Source organism: Drosophila eugracilis, unplaced genomic scaffold (assembly GCF_018153835.1).
Source record: "Drosophila eugracilis isolate 14026-0451.02 unplaced genomic scaffold, ASM1815383v1 contig_415, whole genome shotgun sequence".
Classification (NCBI taxonomy): Eukaryota; Metazoa; Arthropoda; class Insecta; order Diptera; family Drosophilidae; genus Drosophila; species Drosophila eugracilis.
This window is the reverse complement of record NW_024573278.1, coordinates 326,152-348,068: the sequence shown is the minus strand read 5'-3', so window position 1 is coordinate 348,068 and position 21,917 is coordinate 326,152. Positions and strand designations below refer to the sequence as shown.

The following is a 21,917-nucleotide window of genomic DNA, read 5'->3' as shown; positions in this document are numbered from 1 at the left end:
AAACGGTCGAGTCGAGTCGGGTCGGGTCGTGTACCTTTTGCCACGAATGTTGTGCCAGTCAGGCTCTAAAAGGCCTTACGAGAACAGCTGAGATTTCGCTGCTCCGCATGACGCAAAGATACTGAAATTCAAAAATTTTCAAGTCTTTAAGATATTATATCTCTCGTGTGTGTGCGCCGAGCGGGAAATTAATAAGCAAAGATAAAAATATAAATAAACCAAGTGTTTTGTTAGTGAAGTTTGTTGAAATGCTAATGGCATTTGCATCATAAAAATTAAATTAAATAATTCATTTTATTTAATTAAAAAAAAGAAATTCTTAACGAAAACGCGGCTGACAAATATTTTTGCCAAGGATAAAAGGATACCAAATAGAGCCCAGGACTCTATCGAAACCAAAAGTGTGAACCGTACCAAGTGCGTACAAAGTGTATTCCAGCAATTATCCCACGTGTTCCGACCCGGCCGCCAAAATTATTACGCACAATTCGCTGAGCGTGTACGGCGGCGGCGTCATGTGCGCCTCCCCGTCCACGGCTCCCGGCTTCTTCAATCCGCGCCCGCAATCCGGCGCGGAGCTGTCGGCCTTCGACCTCGGTCTGTCCCGCTCGATGGGCCTGGGGGTACCGCCGCACAGCGCCTGGCACGAACCGCCGGCCTCCTTGGGCGGTCACCTGCACGCCGCATCAGCCGGACCCGGTACCACCACCGGCAGTGTGGCGACTGGCGGCGGCGGTACTACGCCAAGTAGCGTGGCCAGCCAACAGTCGGCGGTGATCAAACAGGATCTATCCTGCTCCAGCCTCAATCAGGCGGGATCTGGCCATCATTCCGGCATCAAGGAGGATCTGTCCAGCCTGCCCAGTGCCAATGGTGGTTCCGCCGGTGGTCATCATTCTGGTTCCGGATCGGGTTCCGGTTCGGGAGTCAATCCCGGACACGGCTCCGACATGCTGCCCTTGATCAAGGGCCATGGCCAGGACATGTTGACCAGCATCAAGGGACAGCCCACGGGTTGCGGCAGCACCACTCCGAGCTCACAGGCCAACAGTTCCCACTCGCAGAGCAGCAACAGTGGATCCCAGATCGACAGCAAGCAGAACATCGAGTGCGTCGTCTGCGGCGACAAGAGTTCCGGCAAGCACTACGGACAGTTTACCTGCGAAGGTGAGTACACTGAGAAAAATCTGTAATATTTGGGGAAACATAAGTTGGCTAAGAAAATATCACTTCAATGTTTGGATATATAAATGGCAAATGTCATGGCTTAGATTCGGTATCATCTCGAGTGCCATCATATCATAACAAATTTTAGTGCTGAGTAGCGATCTTACCTCCAAGGTGCAATTGGGGGTCAATTGATTTCGTACTCGGGCTCGAACCGGGGATGACCAAACAGAAATGGCCAACGTAATAGAAAGCGAGCACAAAAGCGTGCCTGCCAGCCGCTGATTTTTGACAGTTTCGGTGAATTATGACAGTTTGATGAGTTGGCAATAAAACTCGGGCCAGGTGTGGGTGTGTGTATGCCAATAATGGCTATGGGAATTCTTTCCAGGGCCATGCAAATCTTGGCGGGATGCACCTGGAATGTATATCTGGGCAAAGGCTGATAAACCCATCTCCCAAGCGCTAGCTATTAAGTTGATCGGGCACCAAATCATGTAAAGATGTTTTTACGACCAAAAAATACATTTATGATCGAAAAGATAGTTTTGTTGTTCGGCCCCAGAGTGGGTGAGAGAGATTTATGTTTGGGCAATAGCTTACTGTCGCCTTTTGTTGATATATTTTTGTGTAAAATTAAAGTTTAGAGCTGCACTTGGCCATCAAAGTGGTTATAAAATATATTAAAAGCCGATTCCATGTACTGGAAGTTGCTTTCCCACAAATACTTTTGTGCATCTCTGGTCAGCATTCAGCATTCCGTTACAATGGAAGTTCCAGCACGAGAGCTCTTGGAATATATCTTGGAATAGCAATCCGGGCACGCACTCCCGCCACTGCCTCTCGGCCTTATCGTCAGATAAAAATTATTATCTAAATAAAATACGGGCCGTGCTTTGTCCTAAGCCAAACAATTGTTGTGCAAACATGCAAATTGTGCGGCGGCCGCTAAATGAAGCGCCCACCTTCTTATTGTCTCTCTCGCTCGAGTTTGAAAAACAGTGAGGAGGGGGGAACCTCACCTGAAGTTCCGGAAAGGGGAAGGGGCAGGGGCAGGGGCAGGGAAAAGGCGGTACAGATGGGTAACTGCATTCAGAGATAGAGGGAGATAGGCTCTGGCATTTAGTGCAGCTTGAAGTTGAACTTGTCATACTCGTATCTCTTCAAATGTTCTGGCACTGGAGCAGCACAGCCACAGCCACAGTCAAGAAGTGACTATGACTATGACTGGGCAGGCACAGTGGGCATATAGAGAGATGCTACCATGAGATTCCCAGATACTTGGCACACCGATGGCTCCCACTGTTCGGTCGCGGGCGCTGCTATTATTATTAATCACCGAGCATTTTGTACGCATGCGCAACCCACAACAGCAACAATCAGAAGATATGCGGCTCTGTGACCGCCTCGTTGCATTCTGAAGGTGTTTCCCCGATTCCCTCTATATATGGTGTGGCATGGTATAGTATGTAGTGCATGGGTACGAGTATCTCACTCGGTTGCCTGTTGGCCTGATGATGTTGCCACGATAGCAATCTATTTTGTTCTATGCAATCGCCAGACGAAGCTGGAGCTTCGGCTTCACTCAAATGCTGGCGAAATAAAACGTACGAAAAATCATAATAAACCGCATTGAGCCCATATCATTGCCGGCGTTTTCAGGCTTTTTTTTCTCTTTCTTCTTTTTTATTTCGCTGAACCCCAGCTAAGGCAGAATGTGCCCCGGTCGCGTCCTTTCAGCTGATTCACTTCGAGGTGCAGATACTTTTTGTGGCTCTTAGAAAAGAAAGATACTCCACTCCACCGTGCGGCAACTCGTTTTGGTTTTGGTTTCGGCTGTCTGATCTCTAAGCTCGTCTGTATGTGTGTCTGTGCTCACTTGTTTGTCTGTCTCGAGGTCCCTTCTGTCCTTCAGGCTGTCTTTGTGTCCATATGTCTATCTGTATGTCCAGTTTCCAGGTTTCAGGGCACACGGCTAGCTGGGTTTCGGGTATGTGAATTTATGCCAAGACACCCCGCCAGTCGCCGTACTCGTAGCTGCAAGATTAATTGTAGCTTATGCGTGTTGTCCGTTCCCCGTTCCTCTTTCTTCTTTCCTCTTTCCTCTTTCCTGTTCCTGCCGAAGGAGGATCTTCCTCCTGCCTGCATGTCCTCCCATTGTGGTGGCAACTTGTTTGATTTCGCGCCCAGCTGTTGGTGAAATTGGCAGAAGGAGGAGGTGGAGGACGACTCTTGCACTCATCAGCAGCAGCAGCGGCAGCAGCAACTCCGTTTGGTAACCGTAACCTTTAGCCGACTCGAAAAGTCACGGTTTAGTGGCGGCTGAAAAATGTGCGCTGATAAAAGTGCCTCGATAATATTAATGATGAGTACATGGCTCTAATGTGGCAAGACCCCTACGAAATGTTCTCCGTCTCCCCTGCCCCCCCCATGAATCGCCTATTAATTTGGCTATTTGTCATGGCTATTAGTGGCCCGAAAAGCTAAGATTTCTGGTATCTAGTTAGTTGCGCTGCTGCTGCATCATCAATCAGTGGTGTTGCGTCCAAAAGCTTGCACAAAATATTATTGCGACTAACAACTGCAACTGCATTTTCCAAGAAACCAATTGAATTTCCAATTTTGACAAGAAAACTATCTCAGCACCCATGTCAAAAGTGAATTAGCATAACTTAGCAGCGCACCGCACATGACAATGACAAATAAATTTTAAGAAAATTTACCGCCACTACTAAGTACCTGGCATGCAATTAATTAAAACAAACATCAACTAAGCAGAGCAGGGAATTAAGTTGAGAGCACGCCAGGAGAGAACCATAAAGAGTTGTAAAAAATTGCCATCCCAACTAATTGTTAAGCGCCAGCCTAGCCCATTAGCTGCCACAAATAATGTGTGTGAAGTTGAAGTGCAGCCGCAGATTGTCAACTCTGGGCCGAGCATAAATAATCCCGACCAGGCTTGTTCCATTTGCCATGTTACATACATTTTCCGCGAACGAGCAGCTTACATCAAACTCATTTAAATAGATTCCCACGTTCGGCAATTAAGTCAGAGTAAGAACTCAGAACCCCGAAAATCCCAAGCTCCAGGCTCCCGCTTCCCAATCCCAGGGATGTCCGAAATATTTTTTGATGTCACAAAATGCTTGGGTCAGTTGTATCTTTGTATCTTTCTGTAGAGGAGGGAGAATCTGGTTTCCTCTGTCTTCTTCCTTTGTGCAGAATTGTATTCAACATGTGTGGCTTTTTAATTAACTTCATTATGATGTGGGCAAAAAAAAAGTTGAAGGAAAAGATTAAAAATTCTGAAGGGGAAAATCTATCTAAAAAAAATCCAAAAATATACTCACTTTTTATGGTTTAATAACCAATAATATCTAGCTTTATTTCGCATTAATTTTCTTTGTGAAAAGCCATTTTCCCGCTTTATATTATAGGTATTTATAAGAGATATATTTTTGGTTTTCACTTTGCACCTCTTGACAATCTGTTAAATGGCGCTCTTTGAAAATTCGTGTTTCGCTGTGGAAATTCATTCCACTTTGAGCATTTAACAAAAGCCAAACATAAATCAATTTGCTGTCTGTGATACGACCAGAGCCCCTCCGTCAGCCCCTCACAGAGCAAAGTAAAAGCAACAAAGTAAATACGAATGCAGAAAATTAACAACGCCCACCGAACATTGCAATTTATGACGTTGCAGTTTTTGGGCATATTTTTGGTTGGTGAGGGGCGGTTAGCGGGGCAGTGGGCGTGGTCATAACGCCCGCAGCAGTGGATTTCTTATTTATTAATTAGCAAGAGGGAAAATAAATTCGAGGCTTGTATTAAAATTTGCATTTAACGTTGACTTTACCACGAAGACCGAAGTCAATTTCTCGGCCATAACATATATCAAATAAATCGCCTTTTGATAAACATTTATAACTTCCGTGCGATTTGTGCAGTCTGTGGTCTGGTGATTTACAACTCGGTAGCTCTTTCTCCCCCTTGAGAGAGTGTGTGGGGAATAACTTATGGCCTCGATATTTATTTTGACAAATTTTTATGTTTTCCACTGGCAAATATTCGCCCGCCTGTTATTTATCGGGTTAACGAGGATGCTGTCACAATAATCATACTTATAGGCTAACATTGCCCAACGCTGTGTCAACATTAATGAGCCCAGAGCTGAACCCTTCATTAAAGGCAAAGGCAAAAGGAAAATCACCAAAATAAAAAACAAAAGTTAATTGTACAGATATTGCCGAGACAGGGAAGAAACAAACAGACAGACAAACAAACAAGCCAACTGCAAACTGCATTCGGGCAGACATTGTAATCATTAAAACCTGGCTTGTACTACAAATCGTTGTACTTAGAAGAAATGTTCGAGCCAATAAAGCTGCTAGCTAGCCCTGTCTGACAGACCAGTCTCCCCTGAAAACCGAAAACCGAAAACCAAAAACCAAAAACCATTACCAATACCAATCTGAAGTCTCTTAAAATGAGGCGCAAAAAATTCATCCTGACACGATGCGATTTCGAAAAAGGCCCCCGAAATGAAAGAGAGTCTCTGGGTTAAGGAAATCGTGAACTACCGACTTGATCCGCTTTATAATGTAACGGTTTAATTAATTATGTTAAGCTCGAGCTTCCACCGACTTTTGGTGCTCTGGGCCACAGAGAGTTGGGCTCTTTTGGTTGCATTTTGTGTTGCCACTTCATGCGCAATTTTCGTTTTCAACTAAGTTCGGCTAATCGATCAGGCCCAGCGAAATGCTGCCTTCCTCGGCACGTTTTCTGTGCATCTTCGAGGGCCAGCAAACAAGTTGCAACTTCAGACTAAGAACTCCGGTCTAGTGTCTTAGCCATAACCCCGCTTATAGCGGCCATGTGTCGCTGGCCAGGCCCAAGAAACTGGAAAGAGTACTTCCAAAGTACATGACCAGGGCATTTGCACGGCTTTAAGAACCCGAGTTAGCCGCATAACTTCGCATAGCATCAGTTAAATCAAAGCCAAATCGCTTATCTAAGGCGGCATTTTTCTTTTCTACATTTTTCCACCTCCCCCAAGGCAACGTGACATATGCAAGATGTAAATGAAAAGCCAGTTAAGACTGCTCCAAAAAGCATAAAAACAATTGCGAAAGTTGGTACTACTTGGGTAGCTTCCCAGATTGGCATTTGATTTACAGTTGACCCATATTGGGCTAAGGCTATAAAGTCTGGCTGTGTCGGTGGGATATCGGCATCGGCAGGGAGCACCTGTTCCGTTCTAGGTTTTCATTTTTGTCTTAGCCAGAGGCACCGTTCATAATCAGTGCATTTTGTAGATACTCCAAGTGCATGAGCCGAGTCACTAGTAGTTACCACTACCAGCTAGTTCCTTTCGTGTCTGTCGGCGGGGGCTGTAATTATGTTTTGGTTGTACTCCAGATATTTTGTCTGGACTCGCTGTCTTGGTGCTGCCGAGTGTGCTAATTACTTTGACTAGCTGGCTGCTCCGTGTAAGCTTAACATTTAATTATTGCACCTTAATGATGGCCCACCTCCCAGCTCCCTTCCTCCTTCTGCCCCTGCTGCCCTCTGTGTGCATTAGTAATTAGAAAATGAGCCAAAGTCAAGGCGACTTTGACTTTGCATCACTCCGTTCTTCGGTCGCCCGGTCGCCCGTTCCGCTTCCTCTGGGCCAAGCGATCATTGACCGCGTTGGCTGCAAAAATGGAAAATGGGAAATGGGAAAAGTGGAGTCCACAATTGATTGGGCCATCTGCCACCCGAGTGCATGTGCCAAAAGATACAGATACTCTAGCGGGGCAGAGATTGCTGGAGATGGCCACCAGAGCCAACTAATTTAACGCTTTAAATTGCGCAGCCAAGCGGCAATGGGATCTCGTGCGGTTTAGATAGATAGTTGGCTCTTCTGCTATTTTTTTTAACTTTTTTTGTTTTGTTTTTGTAAGTTTCAGGAAGTTCAATTAATAAAACGCTTAGCTTAACTTAGCTTAGTTCTCGGAACCTCTTCTAACTGTATTGAACGCTTTATGGCGCGTAGCACACGCGAACTACATACTTGCCACCGCCCTCGGTTTCATCAGCTTCCTCAGCCACCCGCTGGCAATTAGGTGAAGCGGTAATTGAAACTACCGCAAACTCTCGACTCTCTTTGGCTAAGCCAAAAAGCTAAACGTTTAAGTCGAAGCCATAGTAGTTAAGTAAGGAAGGATTCTAGGGCTTCACAGCCATGCACTTCCCACACTCGTATCTCAGCGCTAGAGCGATCCACCCTTTTTCGGTTATTGATATAACACGATATCCACTCCACCCCGTCTCCGATTTTGTTTACGGTATCTGGCCCATGTACTCGTACCCGCAATCGTATCTTCATCAATAACGACGCGCATCTTTCGCATCGCAAAGTCCGCTGGGGATCGTCCCCGTTCCTCCCAAAAACGTTAAGATACCCAGATGGAGATACTCGGGATCGGAATCGGGATCGGGGACTGGAGTGTTGGGGGATTTGGGATGGAGCTGCAGCTCTAGATAGAGTTGCGATAGGCGCATATGGGCAGTTTGCCTCTGTTGCAAGTTCTTTTATTTACCTCTGCCTTTCTGGCTGGCTCTCTGTCCGTCGGTCTCACTGTCTATCTCGCTGGCTGGCTTTCTGGCCAAGATGTCCATTCGTCCATCCCTCTCTAACAAACTGCTGGAGTTCGGTGGTGGCTAGCAGGAGAGCAGGGGGCCCAAAAGGCAACGGTACGTTTTGGCAGAAATCGTGACTTGGTACAATATCGTTATTCGTAGATCATATGGTGTAAAAGCTGGCAGTGTGTGAGTGGGTATTTCTAGATGTGTTCGTAGTTGTCTCTCGGGTTGGTCTTCCATAGCAAAGGCCAAAAACTGAGGAATACTGAATGCCCTTTGGTTAGGGAAATGAATCTAGTCCTTAGGACTAAAATATCATTTGATCTAAGATCAATATTGACTTGTGTTAGAGGTTCAGTGAAGATCAGCTTCAAAAGTGATCCTCATTCGATCTTCAACTGAATCGAAAAGCCTTCATAACTTCTTCCTAGTGCATTAAGCCATCGACTTTCAATCAATTTCAATTTTCCGACCACGTTTTGTTTCCATTTCGGTGGGAGGCTGAAGCCACACGATCGCATTGGCAAAAGGCATTGAAAGATCTTTTATAGCCTGCGATCGCATGCTATATAGTCGGGGGTGGAGGAGTGGATAGGATCGAGTCTGCATAAACGCTCAGCGCTTACATATTTTGTTTGATGATGATTTTACAGCTTAAAACGAATTTTATGAGCATATGCCATTGTTTTGAGTTATTGTGAGAAATCTTTTTGGTCTGTGGAAAAAATAAGAAAACCCAGGTCCAGACAATGCATCCTACATATATCTTTGTACATACATATATATATCCCCTTACCATATAGGCTCTTTATGCAGAAAAAGCTGATGCAGAGCCAAGTGATACACATGTTTAGATACGCGTCGGCGACATTAACTTGCCGTGTCGCTGGCTTGTCCTACAACAACACCCAACTGTGGCCCAAAGCACTTAGCCCAAGTTGAAGTTAAAGCTAAAGTTGTGGCCAAAACCGATGCCCAACGAGCCATGCCTGATCTGGTCGTCTAGCTTAACAGTAAATTCGTGGCATTCGAGCCGAACTTGAACTTGCTGCCAGTTTTCTTTTTCTTTTAGTTTTTTGGTAGGGATGCCATGGCAGTATGTAGTATCGCCGTGGCCAAGATACACTTTGTTAATTGAAAGCCATTAAAGGTAATTTTATGGGAGGCGTTAAGCCATGAAACGTGTAACATGACCATTGACATGGGCATCAGGAAGGGAACTTGGATGCGGTCTGGTGCCGCGGAGTTTGTCAAGGAACTTTGTCACTTTGCCTTACAAGTGGTAACCATTCTTGTGTCGGAGAGTCTTGGGGGTGCCAAGGAATTTGTCGAACTGGCAAACAGTGGGTCTTAGTCCTAGAATTTAACTTGAATTTAAATTTTTATTAATTTCCAATATTCTTTCTTTCAGGCTGCAAATCTTTCTTCAAGCGCTCAGTGCGTCGCAATCTGACATATTCATGCCGCGGCAGCAGAAACTGTCCCATAGATCAACATCATCGCAATCAATGTCAATATTGCCGATTGAAGAAGTGCCTCAAAATGGGCATGAGACGCGAAGGTAAGACTCATTCTCCTCTCAAATAGTTCAGTTTAGAAACAGAAAAACAAATGTGTTATTCAGAACAAAGAAATTCAGGCACTGCTGCTGTGCTGTGGGTCAATTAAAAGTCAAACCCAGAGGCAAACAGAATAAATTAAATCAACGGCAGAAGAACGGAAGTAGAGCATCTCGATGACTAAATGTCACATGCTAGGAATTTGAACAGCGGCGAACAATTGGGTTCGGTTCGGTGGCGGTTCAGTTGAGTTATTTGGGTGCCAGGAACTATGCCAGATCAGTGCGGATCAGGGCAAGTGTTGGCATCCAAACGAAACCAAATTTTCACATTTTCCAACAGTACGCACAAATTTAGTTAGTAGCTTAGAGAGACCCCAATAGATGAAAATTGCAGCCTATTGACCCCGAAGATCAAATGCAAACTTGTTCGCTGGCTTGTTCATAATTACAATGAAGCCCAGTCGAGTACACTTAACGAAAAATACAAAGCAATCTATCAGTTAATCAAATGCAGCCCAATGTGTAACTAATTTGTAAGCACGGCCAAGCCAAATATTTGGCATACTTGGGTGAGACTCGTTTTCCTGCAGCGACAAAGTAACTGAGAAATGATTGACTGATTGACTTGCTGGTCGTCTGAATGACTGATTGACTCATTGGCTGACTGACTGACTGACTGACTGACTGACTGACTGACTAACTGACCGACTGTCATATTGTCGGCACGCCAATGGCCAGTTACACTTGTCAGCATTAACAATTAACGTCTGTCAGGGAGTCGCAGATAGAAAAGATAGAGACTGACTGCAGTTAGCGGACGCTAAGCTGTTATTATTTGCACTAATATTGACAGGTTTTTCGCAAAATGCTAATAGCCAGCAGCAGTACAAAGCAAATGGCAACGGCAACGGCAACGGCTACAGATGTCTGTACTACACTGTACAGTGTACACACATCGATTTGGGTTAAGAACGAAAACGTTAATTTATGGCGACTACGGGCAATTAAAATGCAGCTATAGACACAGCAGCCTCCTCTCAATGCACTTGTAATTAAATGAATATAAACATTTATTTAGCCGCCGACGGATTGTGAAAAAAAGCGTTTCAAATTTACCTAAGTCAAGACTAGTTTTTGGCTAATGACACAGTCTGAACCCAAGTCCGATCTACCTGTTGGGCCCATTAAATCTGCTATTTCCTCACCCTGTACTTGCCCCAGAACTCGTAAAACGCAAAAGAGTTCAACACCTTTTGGTCACATTCTGGAGCTGGGTTGTTTTACATTTTTTTTCTTTAATTTTTGTAATTTATGTTGAGTTGAGTCACATTTCTTTAATGACAAGTTCTGCGTAAAACTAGTCTTTCGCTATCAAAGCTGAGAAATCGTGAGAAAATCTCAATTCTGCATAGGAAGTTTCCTTCAATTTTACCCTCTTTATGAGAGGGGCACAATACTTAGCTGCGAAGCGGGACAAAGGTTGTGCCTGGAACGACCCTGGGTCAAGAAATTGTACGGGTTTGGCGCACAAAAAGCCTCACAAAACCTGAAAAAACAACATCAAATCAGTGTTCCGGGTCGCTCTAATTAAATTGCAGTGTCAATTGGTCAAGGGAAATGGGGTGAGGCACAGGCACAGGCAGAGGTACAGGAACTGGTAGCCAAACTTTTTCCTGCACAAAAACTAGTTTCTTTTAAGGGTAGCAAAATTATGTAAAATTATTTCGGATTTATTATAAATTTTTAAAGGGATTTTTGGGAAGTCCAAAAGGAAACTGGTTGGTCATTCGAAAAAAAAATATCTGGTGAACTCTTGCTCGTGAACTTTGACCACCACTGGAATTCCACTGGTTGCAATCAACACCTGCATTCACTCATTTCGGGGCTTGGTCGAACGCATTTCTGGGCAGACAATATAGACAATAGCTGGAGTTACTACGAGCAACTTGGCTGGTTAGGAAAGTGGGTCAGCAAAAGGTTTCTTACACCTCCGTGGCCAGTTGGAAACTCCACACCTAGGCAAGCCAAACAGGCACACACATCACATCCTAGGCACACCTAGAGCTCAGTTGCAATCTAAACAACGCAATCGGAGCCTTGGGCCAGGCCAATTCGAATCCGCACTAAAACAAAGCAATGGCAAAAATGCACAAAAACACAATTATTGATCGAAGCTCATGGTGTTGCTGCAGCTGGAAGTGCTGGAACTGGAACTGGAATCAACGATCTCTACCTGGGTCCACCGAAAAACGTAACGTCTTTCTGATTTTCGGATTTTGTAGATTCAGAGGAAGGAAGCGAAAGAAAGCGTTTTTGGTCAGTCCGGACAATGGACATATCCTGAAATCCCTTTCTGTGTCCCAATGTGTCCGAAGGTGTTTGTTTATTGCCTTTGCCGTAGCAATTAAGCCCGGGGGTTGCACCACCAAGAACCAGTTGACCACTGTCCAGCCACGCCGGAGCAGGAGAAAGCGAGATAGGGACACTTATTTACACAATACATTTGCGTAATTGTGCTAGGTGGGGTGAGAGGGGAGGACACTCCGTTGGACCCTCAATATAAGATGCACTTGGTCTTGATCTATGACGAAGAAACCGGTTGACCGGTGCCGATGTCCAGCGCCTTATTTATGCGCCTGGGAAAATATTGCCTGACCGCAAGAACAGCGAAGAAGCTAAAAGCTGCTGGCCGCAAAACCCAAAAGGAGATTCTGCTGCCTAAGCCTGTGGTTTTTTCGATTCCAAGAGATCAGGCCCAGATTACAGCAGCCAAGAAAGCAACGCCAAGGGATTGGAATGGGTTGTTTTTGCATTTGCTTTCGAGATAATGCTGGCCCCGACTTGCCCTTTTAGCTGATTGCTTAATGAATGAATCTTCCGCCAGCACGTGCTCAAGTTTTAAGTTCCCGCTCACATGTCACTAGCTGCCAACACTCGAGAGCGTGTCCAAGTGGCCTCGTCTTAACTTTCAGCAGATATTAAGTATCCATATCCATAGTCATGTCCCTGTCCGAATCCACGTCAATGTCTCGGGGAAATGTCGTTTCCGGCCAGAGTTCAAAAGGCCTTTCACTTTCCATTTAGCTGCTCAGTTGTTAACCATTTACATTGTTAATTATAATGTTTATATATAGCCTCGCTGGTTGCAAAAATGTACACAAAAACCTGTCCATTATTTTCTTTCATTACTGTACTCGAAACATGCCGAAAATCTGCCATGACTCTCCCCACATCTGCTGCGCCTGTGATATCTGCAAGATGGGTGTGTGTATGTATCTGAAGGATGCGTTGAAAGTATTTAGTCGAAATTTGCATATCTAAGCAGTCGAGACAACAGTGGAAAAGGGGTTGAAAGCCTATGGGGTGGCTGAAAAGTATCTTATGACGATGTCTTGGCCCGCAACAAAGGGCGGGCAACAACGCAGCAGTCCTATGTGGAGATCGAGGTGGCCAGATATTCAGATATATCCGAGATAGCGAGCATTGTGAGTTGTGGCAGCTTTGCCAACAGAGCTGAATGCCCCGCATTGTGCCGAGTGTGATGTGGCGGTCAAAATAGGACCAACAAAAGGAAGAGATACCCTTCACCGGGGTACCTGAACATCCTTTCTAAGGAAGGTCCTTAATGCTAGTCTTAGATGAGTTTATATATCAATTTTAGGAATAGAAAGAGAAATATTATCTTTTTTAAACACCAATATTTAAGTTAGTAAAACCAACCAAGTGAACCAACCAAACTAATCCTGTTCTCCTTCTCTTCTCTTTCCAGCTGTCCAACGTGGACGCGTACCACCCACTCAGCCCGGTCTGGCCGGCATGCATGGGCAATACCAGATCGCCAACGGGGATCCCATGGGCATTGCCGGCTTCAACGGGCACTCGTACCTCAGTTCCTACATCTCGCTGCTGCTGCGGGCAGAGCCGTATCCCACATCCCGATATGGCCAGTGCATGCAGCCCAATAACATCATGGGCATCGACAATATCTGCGAACTGGCCGCCCGACTGCTCTTCTCGGCGGTTGAATGGGCCAAGAATATACCCTTCTTCCCTGAGCTGCAGGTGACCGACCAAGTGGCCCTGCTTCGACTCGTCTGGTCGGAGCTGTTCGTCCTGAACGCCAGCCAGTGCTCCATGCCGCTCCATGTGGCGCCTCTGTTGGCCGCCGCCGGACTGCATGCCTCCCCAATGGCCGCCGACCGTGTGGTGGCCTTCATGGACCACATCCGCATCTTCCAGGAGCAGGTGGAGAAGCTGAAGGCCCTGCATGTCGACTCCGCGGAGTACTCCTGCCTCAAGGCGATCGTGCTCTTCACCACCGGTAAGTTGCTGGACATTCTTTACAAGGATGTACCGGCGCTTCTCACCAAGGTTTCAGCACTGCTTGGCAAGGGTTCCACTGCGTCCCATGACGATATCCTGGCTGTGGTGCGTGAGCACCTGGACGAACTGAACCGTTTGGAGGCGGAGTCTAATGCTCAGCAGCAGGCTCCACTCCACCTGGCCGCCTTCATGAAGAGTGTTGCTGGCGTTGAGGCTGCAGTGCAGCAGGCGGAGCAGGCTCAGGTACCCACATCCTCAGCTGCCTCCGTCTCTGCTCCTCTCGTTCCCTCCGCTGGCAGTGCCTTCAGCAGCTGCCAGGCCAAATCCGCTGGTTCAGAGATGGACCTGCTGGCCAGTTTGTATGCCCAGGCTCAGGCCACGCCCCCTAGCAGCGGTGCAGGCGATACCTCTGGTCACAACAACAGTAGTGGGCTGGGCGCCTCGCTTCCTACTCAATCGCAAAGCGGTTCGTCCTCCCGCAACCTAACCGCCTCGCCGCTGAGTACTTCGCTGGCAACCGCTCCCGCTCCTGCTTCCGTTTCCGCTCCCGCTCCAGCTCCCCAGATCCCAACCTCCTCGGCGGCTCAACTCCATGTTCCCGCTCCCGTTCCAGTGTCCTCCGCCTCCTCCTCATCGCTGGGTGGTGGAGCATATCAGACGCCCTCGGCTGCGGCGGCGGCAGCAGCCATGTTCCACTATCAAACGCCACCGCGCGCCGCCTTCGGTTCGGCCTTCGATATGTTCCACCACAGCACACCCTTCGGAGTGGGAGTAGGTCATGCCCATGCCCTCGCTCATTCGAGCGGCAGCGGCAGTGCGTCCTTCGGCAGTCCTAGTTACAGGTACTCGCCCTATAGCCTGGCCGGTAGTAGATGGCAGTTGTAGGATCTCACAGAACTCGAATCCCCTGTACTGTAAATTGACTTGTATCTAAATCTTTAGTGTTAGGTAAACCTAGATCATCTGTAAATGTGTACTTAATTTAGTGCCTATTGCTAGTTCTTTACTTATTTATTGCCTTAAACTAAGTATAATTTATTCTAGCGGTAAATAGCTTAGACTCGTTTAGTGAACTTTGCCAAAAAACTTGATAAAACAAAGAATCGATGAGGGAGGAGAAGAGAAAGAATATTAAGAATATATATAAAGCTGTTGCTGTTAAACAAAAATGTAATCCTGGCTTGTGTTTTTACTCGTTATCGCTTACTAATGCTTTACACTGCTTGTTGACTAATTTTTAGTTTATTATTGATTTGTTTATTTATTTTTGGTTAACTAACCCAAACTAACCCTGCTTCTTAGTTAAGCTTTAACTATGAAGTTTACTTTGCATTTGCGAGTGAGATCCTACTAGCAGTTGTTGAAAACAATCTAAGGCTATAGAGATTATTTTGGATCTACTGTTGATCAAAAGAAAAATAAGTATAAAACTTTGTTAAAACTTTTTTAGTTTTGTGTATTTTATTGTGAGTTCTTAACCTTAACCTAAAACAATGATCAAGTTGTTTTTATTTCTTAGAGATAAAGACAACTTCAACATTGTTATTTCTAATCAAAAGTTAAAGTTTGTAAACTATGATGGAATGGAATTAATTTCTTTAATTTTTGAAGAAGTGATCTCCACTCCATCGTATTCTTAAATTAAAGGCTGCACTTTTTTAAACACTTCTTAAAATATTATTAGAAAACTAACTATTTGTTAAAGAGCCTCAATCTTTTTCCAAAAAAATAATTGAACTGAAGAAAACCTAATAATCATCTGCCTTAGATTCTTAAAATGATGAACTAATTCTGATTAAGAAACTAAGGCCCATCTCTAACCCAAGGTATTGGAATCTTTATTTCTATTTTCAGCTCGCTGGAAAGCTTTTAATTTTGTTGAATTTTTCTTAACATCATTTCAGCAAATTTAACAGTTTTCCGTTGCATAAAACATCCATTTATTTAACACTAATCTTTTCACATTTTTATTTCATTTTTTTTACAAAAGCTATTCACACAAAAAATAAACAAAATTTAATCTCATCCGCACGTGGCAACAAAACTCTGGACTTTGGGATTGCACACACTCACACTCACACACACACACACTTGCACATCTAAAACATGTATTACGCACACAAATAAATCACAACAGCTTATATGCGAATAATTTAAATATTTTTAAAGCCTTATACCTTATACATACTTATTTTTAGAGAATTAGGTTCCACGCGAAATAAATCACTGAAGTTTTGTATGCAAATAGAGTGAACTGAGATTTTCTTTGACTTTAGCCTAAGCTAAGTTTGCAATTAAGTGTAAGTTAGCTATCTTAAGTTAAGGGTATTAAAAGTTGAGATTTTGATTTAGTGCCCGCTCCTCTATCACCCCTTTTCTCGTGTCGTGTCAACCAGCTGTCCAAATCCACGTCGCAATTGTTTTTCCGCTGATCTGCACTGAGCTCGGCTTACAGATATCCCAAGTCCCCTCCTTCTCTCTGTGGCGACGTTTATTGACGTCGAGATACCACATTATGAACATTAATACAACACTCGTTTATGTCGCTTACTTACAAGCCCGACTCCAGTCGACTGGCCAATCGCCCAATGGACCAAGTCCAGGCCTTGGCCAAACTTGCAATGAAAATAATTTTACCATTTCCAAAATGCTGTGTGTGTCGCTTGGCCAAGCTACACTGGCAAACTACAATGGATTCCGCTTTTTCCTTTTAGTAACTTTCAACTTTTCATATATAAACCCTGCATTTTCCTAGTTTTCTTCAGTGTACACCAAGCTTAGCTAAACCCCACTCTTGAGGGGGCGTGTGTGGCGTGGAGTTCGTGGTCTCAGCCAGCGAGACTGAGACCCTGGACCGACTGGCAAGCTGCAATTGCATTTGAATTGGCTGCATGAGTCCATAAACTGCAGCCGATCAATCGCTGCGCGGTCCCCGATCCCCAATCCCCGATCCCCAAGCACACCGATCCACAAATACCCAAATACCCATGGTCTCCAGCCCGAAGATTGTGGGAGACGAGACACGATCGCGGTAGTAAAATACCGGGTATAGACTTACTAGATCTTCTGCAGCGCATTGACGACATGTCTGCTGCTCCTCTTGGCTGCCATTGCCCATGTTACCTGGCTGGGAGCACCTCACCTTGCCGCAGTGCATCTTCGGCCCCTCTGATTGCTGTCGTTTGTTGCAGTTGTTAAGAGTTGTAGCTTTCATGTCTTGGCCACACTTTTTGACCAACATTCTGTGTGTGTTTTTCGCTGGCTGGCTGAAAGGCTGGAAGCGGAGTCTCGGAGCAGCCAGCTCAAATCGTTTTGTGGCGCTCATTGATCGCCTGCGCTACTTTTCCCCTGAAAATTGGCAACGACGTGGCCCAGAGGCCTGGGACTCTGGCAATTAACAGTAACTTTTGGGCCGGGGCAGACGTCGTTGATTAGAATCATTAAGGGCGCGTTTCGATATTAGGTTTTGGTTTTAACCTTAGGATTGTCTGCCATCCTTTAAGAGAGAGGGCCAATGTTTGCCCAAGATTTAGATGCAGTCGATAGAGCGGAACCCCTACTCAGCCTTCTTAGTCGCCACAGTTGACCCCACACGACCCGATCCTTATTAAAACTAAATAAAGTTATAACTGTTTCTGGCGGTCGCGGCACGAACTGCTTGGCCAGAACTGGAGCCATAAAGAACACAAATCTAATAAAATATAATGCAGCAATTCATAATTTTGTTAAACAGTTTGGAGCCCCTACTCCTTGAATGCTCCTTATTCGATATGTCTGCTGGTTGGGCAACCAACTACTTTACGGTCATTATGCATTTAAAACACGCGGTCACGATCTCTACCTCGCTGAGTTAGTAACTGCGACGACCCAAAACCGACCGAATACTGAAAACCGAAAACCAAAAACCAAATACAAAAAACAAATCGAAGCCTGGCTCGTCGTAGGGTACATAACTACAAGTCGAAAACAGTTAACAAAAGCCAAAGCCAAAGCCCCTCGAGAAAGCTCCAATCTGGGTAGTGCATTTCTCCAGTGCTTCTCCAATATACCGCCTGCCTGCTCGACCTGTAAGTGGAATGTCTTTCACTTTGGGCATGCAACTCCTCCGCCGGTCGAGAAATCGCATCCCAGCTCCTCGTCATCTCTACTGCATTTCAATGAAACCAAAATTTTGTTTTACCCTGGCATGGCACAGTTTCCCACCTCCTCCATCTCCGGCGACGGCGACTGCTTCTCAGTTTTATGATTTCCCATTTTGGATCCCCGGAATCCTCGGCCTGAGCTAATGGAAAGTCAATTGACAATTATGACCATGGCCAATGAAGTGATTCGATGAGCTTGCCGGACTGACCATGTCTAATTTGTATCGCCAGAGCTTCACGATTATTACCCTTACCTCTTGTTCATTTTGTTTATGGCTCGTTGTTGGTTGTTGTTTATGAAACCGAATGGTTAATAATGGCTAATTGAATTCCTGTTGCCGCTGGCGACAAATCATTTAGCTTGATTTACGCGCTTTGTGTGGGGGTAGAGTCTAGGAAATTTATATGATAACTTCGACTTAGCGTTTAAGTTTATCTTTTGAGCCAAAGCCAATCATCGTACAGATCTTGACTGGACAACAAGCTGCGGTTTTGGCTTTCCACTGACACTCGTCTTTTATGGCCAGCTCAGATTCGGAGTTGCGTGCAACCAATCCGACCCAGAGAGCCATTAACGACATGCAGTCCAAGACCAAGACCCAAGACAGCTGGCCATGCAATCGGCAATCGGATATATGAGCTAAAATCATGATGATATCGGTGGGCAAATGGCAAATGGCCCAATCATTAGCTCAGCTTGCTCGCCTGCAAAATGATATATCAGCTGCAGGTATTTTCTTCATTTTTTTTTCACCCGTTGAAAATCCATTGCCTTGCGTAATAGAGTCCTCGTGTGTTCAGTGACTAATTAAGCAAACAAAATTTCATATGCAATTTCGAAACGCCATTCTTAACTGCAACACCAACAGCAAAAACAACAACAACAGCAACAGTCATTTAAAATGCTTTAAGCTATGCAAATTTACAAGTGCTGATGTCTAATTTGAATTTCAAACAGTCACACACAAAGCACAAAAATATATTTGAGTATTAAAAGAAGCTAAAAAAAAAAAACTATATATATTGCCGTTTTGTTGATGTTTTAACAGCGGCAATTGATAAGCAAACTTTTGGTGCCTGGCAATTAACACTCGACGGCACACGCTGCGTATGCGCAATCCGGCATTGCTGTAATTAAATACCATGGCTTGCTGGCGCTGACAAGATGGAAAACCCATTCGTATCGTATCGTTTTCCCGTGGCCAGGGCGTTGTCTTTAAGCTTAATTTTCCCGAATTTAATTAACCCAAGTGTTGTTCGCTCGTTCGGCTGCTGGTGTGTGTATTCTCAGTAGAGCGACTTCAATTGAACATAAATCAAGTGGACATGACGTAATCTCTTAGTTTCGTCATCGATCCACTGCTGTTTTGTTGTCTTGTGTTCAGCGCTCAACTCAACCTCAACTCAATTGAACTGGGCTGAGTTGTGGGCGTGGCAGCGGCTCATGTTCGGTTATTGGTTTGACGTGACAGGCACTCGAGAGTTGGAAACTTTTCTGCCGGCGCCAGGTGAACTGCCCCAAAAGAGTATCGACCATGTATTGAATTTGCATCCATAACTGTGAATCTGCAGGGAACTGATGGTTTTCCTTTTATTCTTTCTTGTCTTTTAGATGCCTGCGGCCTGTCCGATGTGACGCACATTGAATCCCTGCAAGAGAAGTCGCAGTGCGCCCTCGAGGAATACTGCCGGACGCAGTACCCTAACCAGCCCACGAGATTCGGCAAGCTGCTGCTCAGATTACCATCGCTGAGAACTGTCTCCTCACAAGTAAGTTTCCTTAAAGGGTTAACTATAAGGCGGAAGGGGAATTATTACATTAACTTTTACTATTTTTATAAATAAGCTTGCTAAATGTTGAATATTTCTCCCCCTAATCTAAATGTTTTCCATTTCTTCTTCTACTTTTTCTCTTGTTAGGTCATTGAGCAATTGTTTTTTGTGCGTCTAGTCGGAAAAACGCCAATTGAAACGCTGATACGCGACATGCTGCTGAGCGGCAACAGTTTCTCCTGGCCCTATCTGCCTTCGATGTGACACACGATGTGGCGCCAATTGACAACAACTTGATCATCGGCCGCAGCTGTGGCGGCTGCAACGCTCAACATCAATCCCGGCGGAGGCGGTGGCGGCGGTGTCGCTGGATGTGGCAGCCACAACGTTGTTACTGCCAGTCATGACCAGCTCGCCAATGTTGCTGTCATGCAGCCAACATACGGCAGCGCCAGCGCCGTCAGTAGCATCAACGGCGGTTGCCACAACGGTAACAACGGCAGCGGCGGCGGCAACATTTGCAATCAGCAGATCAACAACTACAGCAATAACAACGGCAGCGGTAGCAGCAACAGCAGCAGCAATCATATGAGTGCAGGCAGTTTCTTCGGCGGCAACAGCAACAACAGTAATAACAGCAACAACCATACCAGCAATAGCAACAGCAATACCGATTATATGGCCACGCCGACTACCGCTTATGCGACACCAGCGACAGCAGCAACATCTACAGTGAACACCACGACGATGCTGTCTAATTACTGCGATGCCGCGACCATGATGATGGCCGCTGCTGCAGTCAATGCAAATCAATGCCTGCAGCAACATCACCAGCGCATGTTGCTGGCGGGCAGCAGCAACAGCAATAGCAATGGCACAGCAGCAATACCCTCCTCGTCCTCGGCTGGCTCACTGTCGTCTGCCTCATCGACGCCAACAGCCACAGCCACAGCAACAGCAACTGCAAATGCAACAGCAACAGCCCCGCACCACCATCAACAGCAACAGCAACAATCGCCGCCAAATTTAATCGATATCAGCGAAGTTCCTCTCATTGTGGATGTCAAGTAGTGTAATTATTTATGGATCTAGAAATGGGGCTATAACAAACAACCTTGTAGATACCCCGCCCCTCCCCCCAAAAAAAACCTAAAAAATCAAAAAAAAAAATGTTTAAAAATGTAAAAAAAAGATGAAGAGCCGCGTAGCTTAATTGACTAATTTTCCATTTTGTAGCTTTCGTTGTAACTTTGTAAATATTTCCCGGAAAAATTCAAATTTTTCTCTAGGCCGCCCCAGCTGTGAGCAATAAATCTCAGCTGACATATCCCAGAGAACTTCAAAAGTTAAACCCAAAAAAATTAAGGCGACAAACTAACGTCTTAAAATATATATAAATGTGTAAAATATTAAAATGGCACTGAGTTCTACTTAATTTTTAAAACACAAAAAAGTTAAAGAAAAATCGAAAAGAAAGAACACGTGGAAAGAGAGACATCACCTTAACCCTTTCAAGAAAAGACAAAAACATAAAGATAGTTAAAATATTTATATATGTAATGTAGCATATACACGTATATACATATATAAATATATATATATATATAAACGAAACTCTACTCCCAGTGGCTTGCAGAAATATACCAAAAATTTTAAGCTATGTTTACTTGATGTGTGGCAATTTTTTATGTGTGCTTTAGCAATTTTATTTTACTTTAAGTAAAATTTAAAATTAAATTCGATTCCCAACTGGTTTTCCCCTCTATCTCTCGCGGTGGCATCTCAAAGATGCCTCCGAACGGAAGGCCACTAACGTTGGAATATGAATGCAAAATTTAGCGAATTTTTTATTTAGTAATCTTAACGAGTAAAAACACAAAATGTTCAGTGCAAGTTTCAGTTCTTAAACGATTTTTTCGTAAGCTTAAGCATTATCTTATTTATGTGTATAGAGTATGAAAAGTTTTCTATATTTTGTAATAATAAAAATTTGCGTTTATAATGAACTCCGTCTTGTGTTTGATTTTTCTTTTTTGGTATCCTTTTCCATAGGTAAGAAAACTTTTCCAAGCAACTGCAGCCAAAATGTACATAAGTAAAGTACTCACAAAAAACTTTCCTTTGTTGAGAAAATATTATTAACAAATATAATAAAACGTATGTAAATACAAATTAAGTCTAAATAAATATTGAAATAATTCGATTGCTTATTAAATGCATCACGTAAACGCGTGTAAATACAGATTTAAGAGTGATTCCAATGTTTTTAATAAAGTAAACCTACTGATAATAAATAATGAATGCAGTTGTAATTAAATCGCAAG

General features: G+C 44.5%; 2 protein-coding genes across 3 annotated transcripts; both read left to right on the top strand.

Moving 5' to 3' along the window:
* On the top strand, positions 1-19,878 carry LOC108111776 (steroid receptor seven-up, isoforms B/C). Of its 2 annotated transcripts, XM_017221344.2 has the most exons (5): positions 39-1,167; positions 9,206-9,355; positions 13,125-13,676; positions 19,433-19,590; positions 19,741-19,878. In XM_017221344.2, exons 1-5 carry the CDS (start codon positions 516-518, stop codon positions 19,855-19,857), a joined length of 1,629 nt encoding a protein of 542 aa, XP_017076833.1. In that variant the 5' UTR covers positions 39-515; the 3' UTR covers positions 19,858-19,878. The 2 variants fall into 2 exon arrangements, with proteins under 2 accessions (XP_017076832.1, XP_017076833.1); XM_017221343.2 differs by lacking the exons at positions 19,433-19,590; positions 19,741-19,878 and having other exon boundaries at positions 1-1,167; positions 13,125-19,357.
* Positions 19,879-19,892: 14 nt separating this feature from the next.
* Positions 19,893-21,599, top strand: LOC108111777 (probable serine/threonine-protein kinase tsuA). The gene has a single exon (XM_017221345.2). The coding sequence runs from the start codon at positions 20,023-20,025 to the stop codon at positions 20,662-20,664; it is 642 nt and encodes a 213-aa protein (XP_017076834.2). The 5' UTR covers positions 19,893-20,022; the 3' UTR covers positions 20,665-21,599.
* The last annotated feature ends 318 nt before the right edge of the window (positions 21,600-21,917 follow it).

What these genes read in the sequence shown, in the direction of transcription:
- LOC108111776 (XM_017221343.2), top strand. Translation starts at nt 516, where the DNA reads ATGTGCGCCTCCCCGTCCACGGCTCCCGGCTTCTTCAATCCGCGCCCG. An exon ending in CGGACAGTTTACCTGCGAAG is followed by an intron (nt 1,168 to 9,205) that starts GTGAGTACACTG and finishes TCTTTCTTTCAG; the next exon opens with GCTGCAAATCTTTCTTCAAG. An exon ending in AATGGGCATGAGACGCGAAG is followed by an intron (nt 9,356 to 13,124) that starts GTAAGACTCATT and finishes TTCTCTTTCCAG; the next exon opens with CTGTCCAACGTGGACGCGTA.
- LOC108111777 (XM_017221345.2), top strand. Translation starts at nt 20,023, where the DNA reads ATGCAGCCAACATACGGCAGCGCCAGCGCCGTCAGTAGCATCAACGGC.